The sequence below is a fragment of the Sciurus vulgaris genome (genome assembly GCF_902686455.1).
Source record: "Sciurus vulgaris genome assembly, chromosome: 5".
Lineage (NCBI taxonomy): Eukaryota > Metazoa > Chordata > Mammalia > Rodentia > Sciuridae > Sciurus > Sciurus vulgaris.
This window is the reverse complement of record NC_136465.1, coordinates 161627708-161649800: the sequence shown is the minus strand read 5'-3', so window position 1 is coordinate 161649800 and position 22093 is coordinate 161627708. Positions and strand designations below refer to the sequence as shown.

General features: G+C 36.9%; 1 protein-coding gene across 5 annotated transcripts in view; it reads right to left on the bottom strand.

The window, feature by feature from the left end:
- Window positions 1–22093, bottom strand: part of MYBPC1 (myosin binding protein C1) — an 83103-nt gene that overhangs the window by 45602 nt on the left and 15408 nt on the right. For 4 of the 5 annotated variants that reach the window (XM_079141364.1, XM_079141361.1, XM_079141363.1 and 1 more), the window contains exons 2-10: window positions 21802–21837; window positions 19120–19161; window positions 10831–10869; window positions 10286–10321; window positions 8360–8473; window positions 7062–7210; window positions 6619–6736; window positions 5256–5307; window positions 3032–3088 (exon numbers count right to left, since the gene is read on the bottom strand). In XM_079141364.1, coding sequence (XP_078997490.1) covers window positions 3032–3088; window positions 5256–5307; window positions 6619–6736; window positions 7062–7210; window positions 8360–8473; window positions 10286–10321; window positions 10831–10869; window positions 19120–19161; window positions 21802–21837 — 643 coding nt within the window. The remainder of the gene's footprint in view (window positions 1–3031; window positions 3089–5255; window positions 5308–6618; window positions 6737–7061; window positions 7211–8359; window positions 8474–10285; window positions 10322–10830; window positions 10870–19119; window positions 19162–21801; window positions 21838–22093) is intronic. The other variant, XM_079141365.1, reaches the window with a different exon arrangement.

The following is a 22093-nucleotide window of genomic DNA, read 5'->3' as shown; positions in this document are numbered from 1 at the left end:
TCAAACTATATATCATTTAAATAACTAACAGGAGGCACAAGCCAAACACTGTGACATACCTAGATCCTTGGGGTGAATATTTATATAAAGCAGACCAATAACAAAGATAATCATTTTCTTGATTTTGTTGTTTTATGAATCTTGGTAGATTGATAAAAACAATCATCCTCAACAATTTACATAAAACACCAAGATAAATGCCACTGTACCACATTCCCTATCAAAGTCTGTATAAGAATACTAATGACCTCTTGTTTTTTCCTTCTTTTTCTCTCCATCATTTCACTGTATTCCAAATTGCAAATGTACTAGAACATGAGGTCAAGACTCTTCACCTGTAGCATTTCCTTAACTCTAGAACGGATCTTTACTTACCATGGTGGCTGCACAGGAAACTAGCTGCATAGTTAGGTTAAGTTGCAGTAAGGAGAAAAATCTAAATTTCTGATTCCTTTCCATCATTGGGATAGACCTGTATAATGTCCACAGTACTTTCATCTACATCAAAATTTCTATAACTTGATGATCCTAGTGAACTATGAAGCATTTATAGAAATTTTATGTAGAATAAGACTTTCAAGTATTTATATAGGTCTAATCCCACAACAGGATACAGCCCAAAAGATTTACCCTGATTTATCTAATGTCTATTTGAAATAGACTCTGATCAGGGCAGGAAAATCTTTTCTTTGTACAGAGATGTTGGCTGTAATGAGACTCATTTTGCCACACACTCTTGGGGAAGTGGGCTGGTAATCATGTGTCATTACCATAGTGAAAACATGCCATTCACACATTAATAGGAAAACACATCACGTCTGAAGTTACGATGATGGATTAGTATAGCGTGTTAAATGGACATAGTATTATGTTAACAACAATCTAATAATGAATCCAAATCTTACTTAGGGGATGTAGAGAAAATGAGAACTGAAGACATGTCAATTTTTTTTCCTAATAATTTTTCTTCTGTCATTTATAATTAGATTTCTTTCCTTCTGCAAACTGGTGGTAGAACCAGTCTGTTTTTTTTCCTTTTTAATCAGACAATGACATTTAATAATGTACTATCGCATGTTGATTGATTGTGTGTGTGAGTGATTTCTTTATGAGTACAAGTTCTTTGAAGGAAAACAGAACACTTTCCTAGTGGAAGTAGGAAAATGATTTGCCACCTACTATGAGCCAGGTCTTTTATACTTAATTTTAATTTTCACCATGTCTGTTAAGTCATTTTTATTCTTCACGTTTACTGATGTGGAAAGGAAGTCTCAGAGAGAACATGTATTTTAATCAGAGCCACAGAATTAGTAGGTGGTAGAGTTGAGATTCAGATCCGTGTTTTTGCCACCCCTACTCCCTACTACCAGGAACTCCCTGTGCCAGGAACTGGATTTCTTTCCCTCATATCACCTAGCATTATATTCTGCACAAAGCATTTGGTATTTCCCTTGTAGAATAAATGATTATAGGGTTAAATAAAAACCACTCTGCCTTACCTAGATTATCAATGTGCATTATAAACTCAAGCACCAGCTTCCAGGGCAGATTTGAAGTAGTTTTTCTTTATAGAATCATAGGAAATGAGTTAACTTAGAAAAGGGAAACATGGATTTGGGTCCCTGCCCTGCCTTTAATTTCTGCGTGACTTGGGGTAAGTCACTCCATGTCTCTGGACCTTGGTTTCACATCTGTAGAATAAGAGAGAGTGAGATTCATTTATTCATATACTATTGCTTTAAAAATACACATGGGAAATTAATAAATATTATTGAAAGTAATGATTATTTGAAACATTCAAAGGAGAAAGATGTATTGATATTGTCATGTCTATTGATTGACTAATTTCCATCAGTAATTTAATAAATCATACTTGTTAATATTCCTGTTCTGAACCTAAATGTTGAAGAGTAGGGATGAGTTTTTCATTCACTTGAATAAAACCATCCAGCTAAACTGAGAATAAACACAAGCCCAGTTTATTATAAGTATTTGTGCTTCCGGTCCTTTAATAACCATAGAAAGCACTAGAAATAAAAATAAACACTAACATTTATTTCAAAGTAAACCTGAAAAGCTCAATGAAAACTGGTGTCATTATTTTAAAATATTAATCTAGAATTATTCACGTTTGTTAGATAAAGTTCACTCTAACAAAACTAATGTCCCTTTGTTGCTTCTTCACTGTTGTAAATATCTGGTAAAAATGTATGTATACATGTATAGTATAGTATATTCTGTAATATGCTTATATATGGACAAAAGTCCTATAAATGGTTATGTGCTAAAGATCCATTCTAAAATTCTGTACATTTTATTGCAAGAGAAAAATGTCAAGGGAGTCTGAATGATAATACTAAACATTTATTTCCATCTTACTACCATGTTTTATTGTTTCTAAATGTGCATTTGAGGGGCATTCTAAACATCTCTGGAATGAGGAAGTGTCTTATAATTGAGAGTGTCATGATAGTATTTGGAACAACTTTTTCATTGCTTGCTGATTTATAAAATACTGGTATACCTTTAAATCAGTAATGTTTTAAATTTGAAGAAATATTGCAAATCATAAATAATATTTTAATATAGATCTACGTATGTGTGTGTGTGTATCACCTGCAGAGATGTCTACCAAAATTGTAAAATGAATTTTTCAGTCAGTTATCAAACACTGAAGCCCGGAGAATAGAGGTTTTCTTTATTCAGTCATGAGAAAGAATCATGTGTATGGTCTTAGGGGCTTCTAGGTATTGAAGTCTTATGTCTCAGTTTTCAAATTTCCCCATCCCCAAATAAGAACATATGAAAATTCAGGAACTTCTCAAAAGAAAGTTCAAAAGCATCAACTGAAGTCTTGAACAGGTTAGTATATGGCTGTTTCTCTGTCTTTCTTAGTAGACTCTGTTATATTTTATAAGCCAAACACATTATAAGAATTAAAAATGCCTTGGAAAACATTCACTTTAAACTTGACTTCTCTGTCTAAAAGATTTCCAGGCCACAGTGCCTCACTCCATCACTTGGTTCTCACCTACGTTTCAGGAGACCACTAAAGTCAAGTTCCCCTGCATCCTCTTGACCTTCTCCACTGTCATTAACAAAAGAAAAGCAGAACTGGGTTTAATGCTAACACATACATGACAGTTTTCCCCAAACACTCTACATATAACGTATATGCAATTTTGTGCTGGCACACGAGGACTAAATCAACACAAACTACTATTTCTTTTCACACAAGTGACATTGTAAGTCTTCAGAGGATGTACTTGTGGAAAAGTAAACATGAGGAGCTTGTGTTATTCTACGATTTCAAAGGACACAATTTTGTAGATTGCATATATAAAACTGCTTGGATTTGTGTTAAAACCAAGTAACACAAATGCACGTAAGCCGAGCAACACAAAGTTCTTTGTTTTTGCAAGTCGGGGGCCATAGAAACAAACCTGTGTAAAAGCAAAGGACTTTTGCTGATCTCTGTTATTCACATAGGACAGAGATTGGCTTGGAGGATGAAGTGTACCCATGTCAGATATATAAGTACAAAGCCTTATATTCAAAGGTAACCTCTTTGTGTCCATGAATAGATGAATCAGATAATGTGATACCAACATAGCATAAAGATGAAACTAGCATGGAGCTTTTGAAAAGATGCATTCCTTTCTGTTTTAAAGGGATTGCTCTTTAAATTACAATCTTTAAATTTCGTTGTCAATATGCGTTTTTGAAAAAAATTTATCTTTGTTAATTAACTCTTTGCTGGTAGTTTTTAAAAGTACTTTCCTCTAAAGAAATGCATCTTAAATTAGGCATGCAGCCACCATTGTGATTTCGTATGAACTCTATATAGAAGCTATGGAGTTGACATTTAAATGGCACATACTTACTTACATTTTTAACTTTTTAATGAAGATTTTGTTTCCTGCTCTTTACAAATGTTAGTTATGGTTTCTAAGAAAAGAGTCTGCGGGTTTAAAAACAGTGTGTATAATATGTAAGTCATAAGAATTAAACTCAAGCAAGGTGTTTTCAAAATTGCAGATGTTTAGGGGCCTTTAAGTAAAACCATTTCTAGTCTTTGAAAGCACAAAACAGTAGATTATGTTTTTCTCTCCTGAAATATCCTCATATGTGCCACGAGCATAGTTTTAGACATACACATTTGCAAAATATGGGGTGAAAGAGGAAGACAGAAAAGAAAGTAATGGAATTTGGGAGTTTGACTTTTTTTTTTTTTTCAGATAAAAAAATCATTAACTGATCAGGTGATATTCAATACCCTTTAAAGGTAGTCATAATTTTGACTTTTTTCATAAGTTAAGAGGGAAAAATATGCCTTCTATTAATAAATAAATCATTTCATAACAACAAGGTGTTTATAATTTAGGATGACTTTCCTTATTCAACAAAATTGTACATGTATTCGGTTTTAGGAAGAACAAAACGTGCTCTCATTAAAGAATTTATAATCATCCTATCATTAAAAATAAAGGGTAACATAGTATCAAGGTGCTAGTTACATTTCTCAAGGACTAGACGATTTTTCATTTTTCTTCCTTGGCTCCCTGATTTTTCAGGCTTGGTAATTGCAAAATTAAATTAAATAGGTATCTAAAGTTTGCTGTTTAGATAGGGAGAGAGAGAGAGAGATGCAGGGCATTGAACCCAGGGCCTCACACATGCTAGGTAAGCACTCTGTCACTGAGCCACATCCCCAGTCCTACTGCAGGATTCTAAATGCCCCTTGTCTCAGTGTATTCCATATAGTGTCAACTAATATTATTATGGTGCCAATTTCAGTAAGTAGCTACTTAATTGTTGTTTTCTGGGCACCTGGTTTAGTAGGGCCATAAGTGATTTCTAGATGAAAAGCAATGAAAATAAAAGTTTTCTCATGTTACTTAACTGATGTTCTAGGAAACATGTCTCTTTGACTATGTCTTTGAACCATTTTGTGGAAACAAATGAAATTAAGGAAGAAGTCACATATGAATAGGTTGAAAGTGTATCTTTCTAAGGCAACTGTGAAAACTCCAAAAATGGAAGCTTCATTAAAAGACTATTCTAAAAAATCATCAGTGTATGCTTGATTGGGCATTAAACACATGACTTTCCTAGAATACCAACTTTTAAGTAGGTGGTGTGTTTGCATTAAAAGTGTTGTTCCCACGTGGGGTGTAGAAGAAGGGAGGTGTGCTTTGAAAAATCCTCCACTTCATGTTATACAAAAGCTGTCTACATTCCCCTTTTGAAGTTACCTTCTCTTGAAGGCAGATCTGATGTCAATGTTTGGAGTAGTCCCGGTAGATTCTTTGAAAGGAAAGAAAACAATATAATAAATATCCATTAAGAAGGAAAATTTGTGTTTACATCCTATATGAGCATGGGAACTGATCAGATGGAAGAGAGTCAGGTGAAGGGAGCAGTGTCTTCCTGAATGGCTGAGCTGCCAAGGCACCGTCCTCCCGCATGAAGAACCTATGGAGGGACTTTAGCAGTTACTTTGACCTACCTACCTGTTAGAGTCACAAGGAACTTAAGAAACATATCAGCTTCATGATCCTGCCTCCTGGAGATTTTGATTCACCAAATCAGGAAGGGATAACCATAAATTAATATTCTTAAAAAGGCCTCCAGGAGGCTTTCAGAGATATCCGGCCCAGGTGAAGTAGTGCTGCCTGGAACCAGATTCCCACTTGATAGCGAAGTCGCCCTATTTCCCCAACCTACAGTCGTTCAGCCTTTGCTTGACATCTCTCCAAATGGGGATCTCGCAACCTTCCCAGGCTGTCTGTATACCTTTCATGAAACATTTCATCCTAATGTGAAGACAAAATTCACCACTTTGTAATTTCTAGCTTTTGATTCTAATCTGCCTAAATCCTTCCTGAGTACATAGAAAGGACCTTTATCTTCTTTTGTGTGAGCCCCCCTCTTCCTGCAAGAAGTCAACTCTGCCTGTCATCTTTCACCCACTCAGGCTGGATAAAGTGTGGTTTCTGGTTCTTCGTCCTCCTGGTTACTCTCCTCCAGAAGGGATCCAGGTTGAGCTATGGTACCCCATGACCAACAGCATCACTCCAAATGTGGAACAGGTAGCAGGTTGTAGGGAAAATTATCGTTTCCTAAGCTTCAGTTCTACACCACTTAGAAAGCCCAGGTTAAAATCACTCTACTTGTCTTTTGCAGCTACATCCCCTTTTGGATTCATCTTAATTTTATTATCTTTGCTGTCAGATGGATTTTCCCTTTGTGTACATATAAAAGTGGACGTTTCCCCCAACCTCTATGTATGCCTTTACATTTATCTCGGTTTTGTTTACTCTGGGCTGTACGCAGAATGTATAACTGGAGAACTTCCACATCTGGCATTAGTACCTATAAAAGAAATTCTCCCTTCCCCCTGGACATCCTGTGTCCTCACAATCATATGACCATATCTCCAAACCTGATAGGGACAGCCATTGAAACATCCATTCAGCAGCAACTAAAATGTCATCTCCTCTTATCTGGGAGCTTGAAGGAAGACAGATATCATAGACCAGAGATACTTAGCAATCTTCTCCATCATTTCCCACCACATTAAAACAAATTCACATTTATCCAGATAAGAAGGCTCACCGTGCACTTCAAGATCAAATGAACAGCTGTCAAACTTATCCTTGTAGGTGACCTCACATCTGTAGTTTCCTGCATAGTTCTCTTTGGCCTTGATAATCTGCATCTCAAATGTGTATATCTGTAATGAAATATACCCAGACATGCTGTAGTCCTATCTTGCCAACAAGGGACCATCACCTTTCAGTTATTTTCCAAAGTCCTCAGCATTGGTTTGAAGATGTGACTGTATTTGGGGAGTCCAGAACAACAATCTCAATATAGGAGGGTACATATGTCTCACAGTCCCTGAGCAAAGCAAGATAATCAAAATAATGTAGACACTGGGGTTCAGAGTGTTTTCTGGGACTGAGATCTCGCAAAGCTAAATCTGAAGTGACTTCTTACCCACACAGAAGGAATGAGCTAGTCACACCTCTGAGCCAGGAAGGAATTTAAGGCCATACCCGAGTTTGCCTCTCAAAGGTCTCCTTCAGCTGGAGATGCTTCCCAGCTTTGCTGGCCAAGTCCATCCATTTGCCTTTGAACCATTTGATAGTGGGTTTTCTAAGAAGATCTTCAGCCTTGACTTTGGCTATGAAAGTGATGTTTTCACCTAGAAAAGGCACAAGGGATTCAGTCTGTGATTTACTTTCATCCAGAAGGAGTTGACACAGGACCACAGTGCATAGACTGAGATGTGACTTGCTTCTCCAGAATACTGTGATGAATTGGCCCTGGGTTTTGATGAATACCCTCAAGGTTCTTAGGGTAGTTCAACTTGTTTTGCCTTTAAGTTTCATGGAGAAGAAAAAGAGCAATGGGGAAATTGGTAGAAAGAACTTTTATATATGAATCTACCTATGTATGGAATAAAAATTTAAAAAGACATATGTGGAATTTTTAAGCTCTTTTTATTATGCAAGGTGAGAAGCCTGGAATTATAGGAATACGACTAAATTAAGGTCATCTGTTTGAATCAGCTATCTGTGTGTGTTGACTAATTGGAGCCTAAGGACATCAAAACTTTAGCCCTGCCACCAGTCTGCCATTTCAGTATCTTACACAAGGGAGCCAACATTTTCATTCACATTCAGTGTCCTGCTAGACCTGAATGATGGAATTCTGAAAATATAGTGAACTATGTGCTCATTTGCAGAATTTTTGATAATCATCAAAGTTGGGTTCTGATCATAATGTATTCCTTATAAAAACTGTTTAGTTAAAATTCTTAAACCTCTAAGTTCTTCTCTAGAAGAACCACCCTGTTGATTTCTTTCATGGCACATGGTCTTTGTGATGACCCTGTCATATATTCTTGTCTGTTCCTCTCTTTAGACTCTAAGTTCTCAGTACTCAGGTCACAAAGTATTCATCACAGTGCCTGAAACAGGAAGTGTAATTAGTATTTGTGAATGAATATTTACAAAGCTGAACCATCTGTTTGACTAACCACCCCTAAGGTATATTATGCATTATGATTTAGCATATGTACTGTTGTATGAATCCATATGTATGAAATACTCAGAGTAGATAAACCCATCCAGAGGGAGAAGATTAGTGCCAAGGCCTGCGGGGAGGGTCAATGGGAGTAAATGCTTAATGAGGTACAGGATCTGGGGGTGGTGAAATGTTTTGGGTCTGGATAGAAGGAGTGATCGTACAACACTGTGAATGTCTTAACATTTACTGAAATTTTCACTTTAAAATGGTGAATTGCGCCTCAGTAAAAAGGGAGCAGGGGGATTAAATGCTAGACACTCACCCACTTTCACTGTTCCCGTTTGAGGTTTTTCAACAAACAGGGTGGACATTTGAGAATTGGCATTCTGCTTGTCTTGTTCCTCTCCACCAGCAGGTGGTTCACCAAGAGACCATTCTAGAGGGCGGAAAGGAGAAAAAGGATCATTTCAAGGCCAGGTTCTTGTTAGGCAGACTTACCTGGGTTTGCCGTTCTCTCAATATTGATTCTTTTCTTTGTCTAATAAACCTAGATAAATATAGTATCTTTCTTGGTGCTCCCAGCAGTCATCCCTAGAGAGGGACAGATTACTATTCTTAAGTAGATGTGCCTTCCATGGCAGAGACAAAGGAACATTTTCTAATTCCTGGAGATAGTGGAACTTTTCCAATAAATTGTTGACTCTGTCTTTGCTTCCCCATTCTGCCTGTCCCCTAACAAATACACAATGGTAGGGAACTGTTCAAACAGCAGGCTCAGTGTTTTTCCAGGTGACTGACTAGTAGGCCACATCTGTGCAACAGAACTGGAAAAGATTAGAGATGGTTCAGTTTGAGAGTAAACTGGCTGACAAAGCTGAGATAGTCAAGCCCCCCCTGGTACTTCTAGATTTTATCATCAGACAGTTCTATTAGGGTTGTATAGATGTGGCAATAGTTTGACAAGTAAATAACAGGATCATGACCTGCAGGTACAAATCGAAAGAATGTAGAATTGTCCTGCAAGGAGGAGAAAAAAGAAAGAGAAAGGGAAAGAAAAAAAAAAAAAAACAAACTGAGGTTTTCCCATGAAGAGAGACAGGCTGGAAATGAAGTTTATTTTCCATTTTCCAGTTTGCACTCGGGTGCTTGGTTGGTATTAATCTGCAGTCAATTTCAATAAGGAGGATAGAAGACAGGACTGTAGACACTTCCTCTGTCTCTGAGCTGAAAGCACAGAAGTTCAGTTTCAGTCTTTTAATAACTGGAAAAAAATGCATGGGTCACCAACTCTACTTGTTAATGCTTCTTGAAAAGAAAGTGCATTTAATTAGTTCAGTTTTCACGTAGTCATGCCCAGTGCTAGGTATTTCAGGACTTCCATCATTTTCACAGTGAAGTTAAACAAAGTAGTCACGTGATTAAACATCTTTGAAAACCCAAGTTAATGTAAAAATTTTCTGTTTTGTGTGTCTATGATGTTAATAGTGACAGCGAATAGGGACCATTCATGCTTGCAACACGAGAACAAATACTTTTGTTGTTTCGTTCACTTCTGTGTGTGAGGTGCCTGAAGATCGGCTGACTCATAAGGGGCCCATGCCCAGGATCATATTTAAGCCCACATCACAAATTTATCAAATAAATGAATGACAAAATAACTGCTGAAAATTGTAATGATAGCCAGCAGGATGCATTTGAAAGTGTTTCTATCAATTGTATTTAAAGTTCTAGACAAATGTGAATTTTATAACTGCAGTCAATTCCAGGAATGGCGCCAGGCAGGAGGCTGAGGCAGGAGGATCAAGAGTTCAAAGCCATCCTCAGTAGATTAGTGAGGCACTTAGCAACTCAGCGAGACCTTGTCTCTAAATAAAATATAAAAAAGGACTGGGATGTGGCTCAGTGGTTAAGCAACTATGGGTTCAATCCCTGGTACCAAAAAAAAAAAAAAAATCCCAGGAATGGAGATTAAACTCTCCATTCATTTATGAAATGTTTAAAATGATAAAACAAATGAACTGGTGGTATATGTGGCTGGCTAGATTCTCGAATGTGTGTCTGCGTATATTTCATGAAAAACTGTTTCTTGATGCATTAGTTTTCTTGTAAGAGGAAACATAGTGAAATTTGCTATTAAGGCTACCAACTGAATAAAACAAGGATTAGAATCAAGACAGCATCAAGAAACAAGGTCATTAGTGGGTGTATTAGGATGGGGTCAGGAAGCTTTGTCTGGGCGGGTGCTCACCTGAATCTTTTCTCTCCAGGGCCCGACTACCCAAACCTGAAAGGAAAGTGTGATTTGGAGGATGCAACGGGGTCAAGGGGAGGATGGACATGAAGGGCTGGCTTCAACCTTCTGGGACTCCCTGACACCCTGTCTCTTCCGGTGACAGGGAAAGAAAAAACTGGAATTTGGCTTGGATGGAACATCGGTAGAGCTCTCACCATAAGAGCATCTATAAACACAGATGTCTTCTTAAAAACGATAATAAAATTTAAAAATCCCAAACCTCCCAACTTAAAGAGCATAGTAAAGGATCTATCAATGTAAAAGGAAGACAAAGATTTTTGCCCCTGAAATTTATATTCAAAATCTACTAATCTTAATCATCTTTATTTTACCAAGAAAACCTCCCGTTAAAATTTCTCCCCTAAAACAGACACAGATCTGCCTGGAAAGCCAGGTTTCCCCTCTTGGTGCACTAACTCAGCAAGGCGCCCTACCTTGGCTTTTCCTTCACTGTCAATTAGTAAGATAGGAAGCGGGGAGGGGGCAGGAATGGTCCTAACCTGGAGGCAAGGCACTAGGCGGGGAGACTTCCTCTTCCTCTGAAACAAGAAACAGGAGTAAAAAGTCAAGGAGAAAAGGACTTCATTCCAAGTCACCTGAGAAAAGAGAAATCTGAAAAAGAAGAGGAGAAACTACACAAAACTTTTTCAACCGTGGAGAAAGCCCTAGACAACTAGGTACCTGAAAGGTTAAACTTGAGTATTTGAGGCAAAAAGAAAAGAAGAGGAAATAAAGGGTGAGAGAGTAAGGTAGCACAAATGAAAACACAGATTAAAAAATGGAACTTCATGCAATAGCTTTAAGTGACTGTTTAGGGGAAAAAAATAGATGCTAAAAATCAAACCTTGGTGAAATCAACGTTGAAGGTGGTTTTTGAGTTCTTATTTTATAACTAAAGTCTATAGCAGACATTATTGACATATCACATGCATTTGGACACCAACATAAAAGCCTATAGGTACTATTTTGAGAACTCATTTCTAGGCAGAAAACCCCATAATTCCCCTTCTGTATTTAAGGAACAAAAGTCATAATTAATTAATGTAAATTTGTTTTTCTTATTAAATTTACTACTAATTATTTTAGGAACTTTATAAGCATTTCCCCCCAAATTATATTGGTACTGGCCAATTGGTATTATGTCTTAATATTTACCCATGCACATTTATAAAAGTTCTAAATATGCATTGCAGTATTTATGTGTAGAGGCACTGAATGGTCTCCTTTTCTAGAATATCTGAGCAACAAAATTCACATTTTAGATGTGTGAAGAGGCATTAGGTATTATTGGAACCTCTGTCCCTTCCTTCCCAAAGCACAAAGACTAGTGTTTGTATAAATAATAATCATTTCACACTAAAAATACTAGAATAATTTTGAATTTCAAAATTGTATAAAGCAGGATACAGAAAATACATGCATATGACAGTTCACTAAAAAGTGCTTGTAAAAATTCCTGGGGCTAAGAAGAAAAACAGCATATCTTTTGCATAATCTATTAGAATATTTACTACAAGTTTTATTTAGTGGCCTGAAAAGTCTTACTCAAAACTTTCAGCCAGGAATATCTCTTATTGCTTTTACTTATTTATTTATTTATTTTGTTACTAGGGATGGAACCCAGGTGTTTAACCACTGAGCCACATCCCCAGGCATTTTTAAATATTTTATTTAGAGTCAGGGTCTCACTGAGTTGCTTAGGTTCTAGGTAAATTGCTGAGGCTGACTTTGAACTCACGATTCTCCTACCTCAGTCTCCCGAGTTATTGGGATTACAGGTGTGCTCTGCTGTGCCAGACTTCTCTTATTACTTTTTAACAAAAATAATTTAATACAGTATATAAAGACCACCTAAAGATATTGCCTCAGAACCCAAGAGAATTCACTGGCAGCTCACAGGATTTGAGATTCTTCAGCCAAAGCTTTTAGTTGTCAAAGAACTTGGAAAATTCTAAGCTAATATTAAAGGTTTGTGTGTTTGTGGAGTGTGCATGTTTATTGAAGACCATCTTATAGCCCCCAGTGTGCTAATGAACACCAGGAATGGACCTGGAGACAAGAAATTATACATTAATTAGTATTTCCAAACTCAGTTTACATTCTATTTCTTTTCTCCTGGAATGTCCATTCACATTCCATAAAATTGTATATTTATGGAAGGATAGGTATTCCTGAGGCAGCTGTATTTCAGAAAGACTGTTAGATAATTAAAATATTCTGTAAAAATAAAATACCTTGCATTATTTTAGTATTGCTTACTATAGATTTAATAGAGTATTTAAAACACTCTTCTTGTCACCTATCAAAGCCATTTATTTACTGAAATATTAAAGAATCTTGATTTGAAGTCCTATAAAAATTAATGAACATGAAGTTTAGCATTCAACCAAGTCCAGGGCTGGGGATATGACCCAATGGGAGAGCACTTGCTATAAAGTTTTTATTTTTCTTATGTTGGTTATCAAAAATGGTTATTTTTCTGGAAGGAAAATCTAAAGAGGCTGTAACTGTTCCAGTCCGGCTTATCAGAAAACACACACATACCCCAAAGAGACTCTAAGCTAAATAAAATGTAGAATTCAACCAAATTCTAGAAAGGAGCTTCCTTTATTGTATGCAGACTAAGAACTAGAACCACTTTGAGTCCAGTGAACACTATACAGGTTTCGTGGTTGGTTGTTTTGTTTCTGCACCATGCATGATGAAAACTTGAGTTAATTGTTCAGATGCAAAATGACTGAGAAGAGTTTTCACACGTTTCCATAAAACTAAAATGAAGGAAGATAAATAAATAAATAGCAAAAAATAAATAAATAAAATGAAGGAAGACAACCTGTTTTTTTTTTAACCCAGTTTCACGGGTGATATTGTCAATGTTCACTAAGTATTAAGACAATTTAGGGGCTGGGGATATAACTCAGTTGGTAGAGTGCTTGCTTCTCATGCACAAGGCCCTGGGTTCAATCCCCAGCACCAAAAAAAAAAAAAAAAAAAAAAAAGAGAAACTATTTGGGGGACATGCACAATTATTTTAATTATTTTAGATCATTAAGGAACACGTACTAAAAGCAGTGCTTCAGTGGGTTATGAATATTCTTTGACGACACAACACACCCTCCACATAGCAGTGGCTTCTTGGTTGGCAATATTTAATTTATCATACATAGATTTCCAAATATACATAAGTGAAACACATCTTTGGTCCTGAAATACTTTTCAGCTGGGAAAAGTAGTTAGGATGCTGGGATTCTGATCTTAGATTCTTGAAAATTTCCCTGTGGAAATTTGGCTGAATTGGGTGAGAGAAGCAAGTTTCTATCTCTGGGAGGGAAAGAGAATATCCAAATCTTTCAGGTTAAGTGGAATTCAACAACATAGAATATGAAAGATACAGCATGACACAAAGAAATAAACAAGACAAAACAAAAATAAAATATGTAAGTCATATTTCTTTTTCTCTCTTTAAAAGTGACTACAATGATAACAGATATAGACATTTATTTTTGACTTGCTGGAATATGATATGAAGACCATAGTCTGAGGAAGCAGCCTGCTATTTCCTCTAGCTACATAGAAGAGCAATTCACCAAAGCAGATCTTTACTCATATTTAGATCATGGGAAAATGACATCTGAAAAACCATGGAGAGGATTTGTTAAACAACTGAAGTTTTCAGGGAAGAACTCCTGGAGAGGACAGAAGAAAACAGCCTCACATCCCAGACTCTCTGTGATGGGAGTCTTGCAGCTGGGTGACAGGAGCTCCAGAGGGGACAGAATGTGCATATTCTTGTAACTTTTCATTCTTTTGGGCATAAATAACTTCTACCTATGGTTGATTTTCATTGCCTGGTTCAATTAAAAATTTTAAGTAATATATACTTGATAAAATTGTTGAGATTTTATGATAGAGTAAAAGTATATAAAGTTAACATATATGTGGCTCATAAACATCATTTAGATGCTCATTCAGTATCTTGCTGGATTTAGACAAATTCATGAATGTCTTAAGCAGGGTAATTAGTTGTAGTGAATGGTGGTGTAGAAGACCAAAATAACAACGACAAAGTATAAAAGCATGGCCAGAATTAATTTACCATGTTTTGAGGCATTTGATTACTTTATTACAGTTTCTTAATGAGAAGGCACATGCCTTCACATTTGATGCTTATGAAATCAGGATTTATCTTACAATAATATGTACATTTCATGGTTTTTTTCCTTTCTCATATCTATTAAATCAATGTTGCATCTTACAATGGCTATGTCTTAGAATTTAAAAGTGCAGTGATATTAATTTTTACAAAGTTTGTTACTAATAAGTAATGAAGTTAGAATCTATAGAAATTGCAGAGACATTTTAGTAGTTGATTGTTTGACACCTAAAGGTAAATTGCACAGAAATGTTTTAATATGCTAGTAAAAAGCAACTGGATAATGTTATTGCAAATGTAACAGGACCTAAATGAAGAAAAAACTTAATCATTCTTTTAATTTAAAAAATTGCCTAATAAAGGAGAAAATACATTGAAATTTCCGTTGATTCACTTCGTCATCTGCCAATCACTTTCAAGCCAAAAGGAAGACTCTTCATCTCAGTTTATGTGAGATATTTAATATGCATAGGGTTTATTCATGATAGATTAAGTGGTAACATTAATGCCTGACAAAAGAAAATAATTTTTATTTCCTTTGCAGTGATTACCAAAAAGATTTATTTTTCTGGAAGGAAAACAAAACAAAACAAAAAGGTAGTAATTGTCCCAACTGGGTTTACCAAAATATATAGACTGCGGCCAATAAGATATAAAGATATTTTGTATTATTCTTTCATTTATGGAATATGCTGTCAATGCCACAATATGAGCTTTGGAGAGAAGGTTTGATTTACTAGTTCTTCCTTACAATATTGTCTACAGAATCTATGATTAGCTTCCTTATGCTTGTCATTTTGCAAACTACAGTTTTCCCTTGATAAAAGATACCTTTGTTAGTATACCTAAAATTCAGAACAGTAATTCTATTCTTAGAAGTTAGATAATAAAAAACAGATTTAGATTTATTAAAAATTCAAGTACAAGAATAAAAGATATAAAGATAAATTTTTAAAAAAATATCAGAACTTAGTTATTGAAATGTGTCCCCATCTTCAAAGTAATCTCCGATTCTAATGCTTTTGCTGCATTTGGGACCAGGCACAGAACCAGTGTGACCTTTCCATGAGATCCACTGTTAAGGCACAGAAGAGATCCACTCACATTACCCTGTGTTCACACAAAGGGTGTTAATGCTGGGGAACAAAATAGAAAAGAAAGAAAGAGAGAGAGAGGAGAGAGAGAGAGAGAGAAAGAGACAGGAAGGAAGGAAGGAAGGAAGGAAGGAAGGAGGGAAGGAAAAAAGGAAGAAAGGAGGGAAGGAAGGAGGGGAGGAGGGAGGGGGGGAGGGAAGGAGGATGGAAGGAAGGAAGAAAGGAAGGAAGGGAGGGAGGGAGGGAGGAAGGGAGAGAGGGAAGGAGGAAGGAAGAAAGGGAGGAAGGGAGGGAGGATCCCACTGGATCATGCATACCATTCTCTACACAAAGCTCTCTGTGTCTCTTGTCTGCTTCTAAAACTGCAACCCACCATCCTCTGTTGATGCTTGTTTTTCCTCTTAAAGCAAGTTGATTCCAGGAGGGCAGGAGCTAGTGCCCACATGTGTCCCTGGCTCACAGATGATGGTCAGCAAGTACTTGCTGAATAAGTGAATGCTAAAGTAAAAGGCAGGTCTTTGTTCCCACTGAAGATACAGAAAATAATCCATACTTAGCATCACATTGATTTGCCATCTGTAATTAGAAGAATTCTAAGCCATAACAGTATTTTAAAATTGAGGACGCTGCCTCCTGGTGTGACCGCACTCTTGGTGTGATTTTCACACTTAATTTTTAATATTGCAGTTTGATTAAAATCATTTCTTTTTTGCCACCTCTATTTCTTCAATTACAGGAGACTTTGCCAGGGAGTGGATGAAGTGGTCAGTACTAAGGGAACAGGATAGCTGGATGAGGACTCCAGAGGAAAATAAGCAAATCATCTGTTTCTCAGATAGAGACTCTCAGAAAGTTTGAAGTTGTTGGCAAATCTAACCACAAACACTCCTTATAAGATAGATATCAGAATGAAACAACTCTCCATGGCTCCAAAAAAAAGAAAAAAATTTTTTAAACATTTCCAAGCTGTCCCAGACAATTAAGTCAATCTGGGAAAGATATTAATATTACATTACTATCCAAAATATTATTGATAGTGCTAGCCTTGGAACTATTCTTTGAATATGCTTCAATTAGAGGAATAATGTGCTAAAAATCAACTAATATCCAGGTGTGATCATTTTTAGTGGCTTTAAGCAAGTTGGTCTTACAACAGAAGTCATCCATCTGTTCATGGATGAAGAATATTCAGAGAATGTTTATCCTTCCAGCAAACACGTTGAATAAACACCTATCCAGGTTACCACTGTTGATCTGTTCATCAGGTAAACCAACATGGAAATTCAACTGTTGATTCATTATACCAATATGTAGTGGACATTTGTCATTTGCAGTTCTGTGCCAGATGCCAGAAGGAATGGGTTGAGGGAACCAAAGAGGTTAAGACACAGTGCCTGGTCATCAAAAAGCACACAGCCTGTTGGGGAAAGGAGTCAGCCATTAATACATAACTTCGTGGAGAAAAGAGAGATTGGATGACAAAGGCAATAGGTCCAAGAGAAATCAGAAGGAAGAAAGAAAGACAAAAATGAGCCAGAATGGTCAGAGGCAAGCTGTACAAAGGAGCGAGACCTGAGCTGGATAGTTTAATTTTTAAAAAGGAGATGAACTAAGAGTAGGAGGAGAGAGAAAGGGCAGGGGAGAACATTCTCGTTAATCCTGGAGAAAAGAGGAGCAGTATCCCATCAATCCCATGTAGTCCATGTGGGGCTTCCTTCTGAACTGAGGATGTATATGAGCAACCATTATTGTGTCTGCTTTTTGCTTAAGTATTTTCTTTGAAATTTCCATCCTTGATGAAAGTGAGTGGCAATTGAAGAGGACTAATATTCAGGGGGAAAATAACCCTCTGTTTACCTACCTTTTTTGTTTAGGGATGTCACTTTCTATCCTAAATTTATTTGCTTTCCAGGTAGATAGGGCAACTCTCTATACAAGGCCATTTATAAACTTGTGCATGTGACTGCGTGTGGCCACAGCTTTGCTTTTCTTCTGCAAATGTAAGAAAAATGCTACTAGTTTCAGGATGCCCTTGTCATTTCATCAAAGCGAATTCACTATGAAGAAAAGAGCTTTCTCTTGTTGTTAGGTTGGTTGCTTGTAGCTTATAGAAAGCTCATGTAAGCCTACAAATGTAATATGGTGACTTTTTCAGAAGAAGGGTAAGGCATGGGCTTTGTTTAAAGCTTGACGGCTTGCCCTCTGGGATTACATCATCTGCTCTGTTGGTTGAGCCTTCTAGCCTGGCCCAAGCACCTTTCCAAATTTGGAAGCAGAGGTGTATTCCATCGGCCTTGTTGAGAATAATGTTACAGTAACTTCAGCCAGGATATCCAAACCTCCTTGAACCCATCTCATGGAAAGATTTCTAGGGGTTTGCACTGTCTGCATTCCATAAGAAAATAACCTTCAAACTGTGGTCCACGTGGCCAGGATTAGTATTCATGTTACTATCCATGGGAGCCACTGAAGGTCAAGGACAAAGTGAAAGTACTAACATTATGTTTCATTTTTGAAAGTGGAAATTCAAGTTAGTTGAAAAGTGATCCAGTGTACTGAAAGAAAGAAAACAAAATATTTTACTAATATATAGAAGATAACAATATCATAAGAATTAGGTAATGAAATACCACAAACTAAGAACTACGAGATACTTAAGTCTTTGAGCAGTGTCCAGGAAAAAGAGATTATTCTTATTGCCGTCAGGAAATAATTAATTATTCCAAAATTTAAGCTACATTATTCATTACACAAACAAAGGTTTGACATAAAAAAACAATGATGCAAACATATGAAGCAAATTTGTCAAATCTACTTCCATGAAAACATCCCTCTATGGAAACTAATGCTCTTTAGTTTAAGACAGATGATCAGCAATGACAATGACTTCACCCATGGTGAGACAAAGGAATTAGTATTTCTTGGAGTCATAGAAGTACATACAAGGAATATTCGTTTTCTAAAACTAGACTATATTCCTAAAATGTAAAAATAGAACAATATTACAGGAATAAGTGAATTTTTCCATTCAGTAGGAAACATGGAGCAACATGCTGTTTGCTCAAGGTTGTATTGTCAATTTCTATAAGTCATTACATAAATCTACATGAATATATACTCAGTTACCAACTGCGGTACTAACCTTCAAAATTAATAGGGAAACTTGGAATAGTTCATATAATAACAAGAAGACATTCCGTTTTTTTAAAATTTGAGCATTTCAAATAATTTTGCCAATTGTTATAATCCCCAAAGCAACCATCTCTTTTCCTTAGCATGCACATTGGAACTTAGAAGCTGCCAATTAATTTGCTGGCATTTCAACAAGCGCTTGTGATATTTTTATCGTTGTTGTTTTCCTTGAGAAATTGTGTAATGGAAATGTAGCAAAGCACCATTTATCTTGGATCTTACAGATTTAGATGCCAAAGAATTGTAAACCATGCTGATGAAAGACAATGCAGAGAAATTCAATGGGTTACCACCACAACCTGCTTCTAATTTTGTTAAATTCAGTCTCGCTTTCCCTCCCTCCAACTCACCTTTTGCTGGTGCAGTTCCTGCCTCCTTCTCTTTATTTGGTTCTGTATGGAAAGTACAAGCACATTTTTTAAAGTGTCTTAAAGCATTTTATTGTGTGATGAGCGGAGTTGGAAGGGAGAAATAAATGGCAATATTAATGGTGCTACATACTCATTATGCTGTACATGAATTATTAATTTGGGAATTATGATTTAGAGTCACGTTAAGCTTTAATAAAAACAATTAATAAATGTGATTTTTTAAAGTATTCATTAAAACAGGCAACACACATTTTGTTAAAATACACTCAGTTAGCCAGGTGTAGTGGTCCACAACTGTAATCCCAGCTACTTAGGAAGTTGAGACAGGAGGATTGCATGTTCAAGGCCAGACTGGGCAACTTAGCAAGACCTTGTCCCAAAATAAAAAAATAAAAAATGACTGGGATAAAGGTAAGTTGTTAAGTGCCCTGGGGTTCAATCACCCATACAACACACACACACACATACACACACACACACACACACACGCTGGAGTAGAACTGAGTATAATATGTGGGTTACTTCATTTTAGATCCTAATAAGGGATTGACTTTTTTAAAGAAGTTTGAACCATATAAAGTGTTCCCATTGTGTGAACTTTTGAATATTATAGGAAGATACAAAATATGCAGGTATAATATATATAGTTTCAAAGAAAATGTTTTGGTGTGCATATGAATCTTCTGGATTAGGTTTAGTGGCAATAAACACAATATAAAAGAAGTGGAAAGATCAGTCAAGATCATCTAGTTTGCATTTTCTCTGTTTAGAATCATTCTAGTTTAAGACACCTGCAAATGGTATCTGACTTGTGGTATATGAAAGAAAATAACTGTTTCAAGCCTGCATTCTCTATCTTGATGATTGCAGATCCAAATTTCAGTTAATTATGAAGGACAACTTTAACAAAGTTTGAGAGGAGACCTTTTAGCTACATGAGGTCAATATTGTGCAATGTATGTGAAATGTGGCATAATAAGAGAAAATTTATAGTGATCTAGTGACAGCAACTGATCTGAAGGAACAGAGGGAAAGGTTTATCTGTGATGATCAGTAGGTTCTCAGTGTCCCCAGTGCTGGCCTAAATCAATCTGTATGTGCAAGAGAACATACCAAGGGAGAAGATCCTAAGAAGCTTGTCACACATCTATACCAATTTTAACATCAAGATCTGCTGGAAAGTAAATCTGAGCTTACCCTGGCTTGAACTCATATGACTCTGAGTCCATTTCATTCATTTGGACACAGCAATATTCTTCTACACTATTTAAATTTCAGCATGTGAATCTAGTATTCTTAGCTGGACAAAGGGGCTTCTGTGAGTAGCTGGATTTCTCAAACCGTGCTCTGAAAAAAAACGATCTGTCCAGGATGGAAAAGCTTCATAATCCCCTCATAAATTTTTCATGCAAAAAGACCAGAAACTGAGTCCTCATTCAACTCTTGCTTTCACCTGGGTTGAACCAGTCTGCAGAGCCCCCCCTCCCCCACTTCATACCACATTGTCAATTCAAGTAACTTGGGTTTCATCACATACTGCCTTAGGGGTTTCTTACAGCATTGCTAACACTGTAATGTAGTAGTTGTTCTCAGGGTTGAATTTCACTTTTTACTTGGCTGCAAACAAACAATATAGGGTAATGTTTCTTATTTGAAGTTCCACACATATCCGGAGCAGAATGTTTGCCCCTAGCTATCAGTAAGCCTTTGATAAACAGCTCCGCATCCTTCTCAAGTGTTAGAGCACCCTCTAGGGCTGCGCACATGGCAAATACCCAATGAATAATTGCCAGTTTCTCATCCTCTTTAGAAGGGAAGAGTGATGAGAAAGAGCATTTTGGTGTTTTCATGGGAAAGGCACATGGTTTTGGTTGCTTCTATTTTGGGGATTCTTAGGCAAAGGCAGGTACATAAATCATTCTGAAGGGCCGTGTTGGGGGTTTAACTGTCTACTTTGGATTGTCATTCTTCCAATTATGCTCTCTTCCTTTGGTCCACGCATGCGTAAAAACAGACTTCATGTATTATATGTTGCTGGGCACTGTGTTCACCTGCTAAGGATTTCTCTGGATCTCTTGATTCATCTTTTTTTGTTGTTGTTGCCACCTGGTGGACAATGGAATACTAAGAATTCAATAAATTGGTCCTGATGTCCAGCCTCAAAGTCCCCTAAACCTTTCAGGAAACTCCTCTGGGGACTTTCTGGAGGTGCCCAGTGGTGACTCTATAGTCATAATAGTTCAAGTCGGGATCTTCCAAGTCCAGCTGGATCTACTCCCCACTCTCACGAGAAAAAGGTAAGCTTTGCTTGACTTTCACTTTTATGGAGAAGAGTTCCATAAATCCTTCAGCCTCCACCAATATTAAATTTGGGCATAGCAATAATTTGTGCATTACTTGAAGGAATTTAAAATAATCATCCCCCCTAAGAATAAATAAATAAATCACACCCATAATACACATATGAAATATCATTCAAATCAGATTAATGTTAAAGGGTTATAGAAACACAATGTATTATTTTTGTTACCAACTTATCACCATCGTCCAGGGTCTCCGTAGGAGTTAGGTTAAAGCTCCCGGCACCAGTGGAAGCCGAGTCATGCTGGGACAGACTTTCTGCTTATGCAGCCTGAATATGGGAGGCAGGTCTGCACTCACCTTCAGGTGGTGGAGCTGGGGCCGCCACTTCATTTTCTATGAGTAAAAAGAATAACGGAAGCGTTAGGCTCACTTCTAAAAAAGAAAATCTGCTTCCCGTATTCCCAGGATGCTCTCCACTCCAGGATGCCATCTAACCTGTGTGTGCTGACAGAGGATCATCCAGCGGCAGCAAGAGACCCATGAAGTGTAAGGTGTGAGTTGGAGACCTAAGTGGTATTAGAGAGACTTCGAGAAGGTGGAAGAGAGGAGCAATGGAAAGAGCACCGTTAAATGGTTACCCAGGTATCTT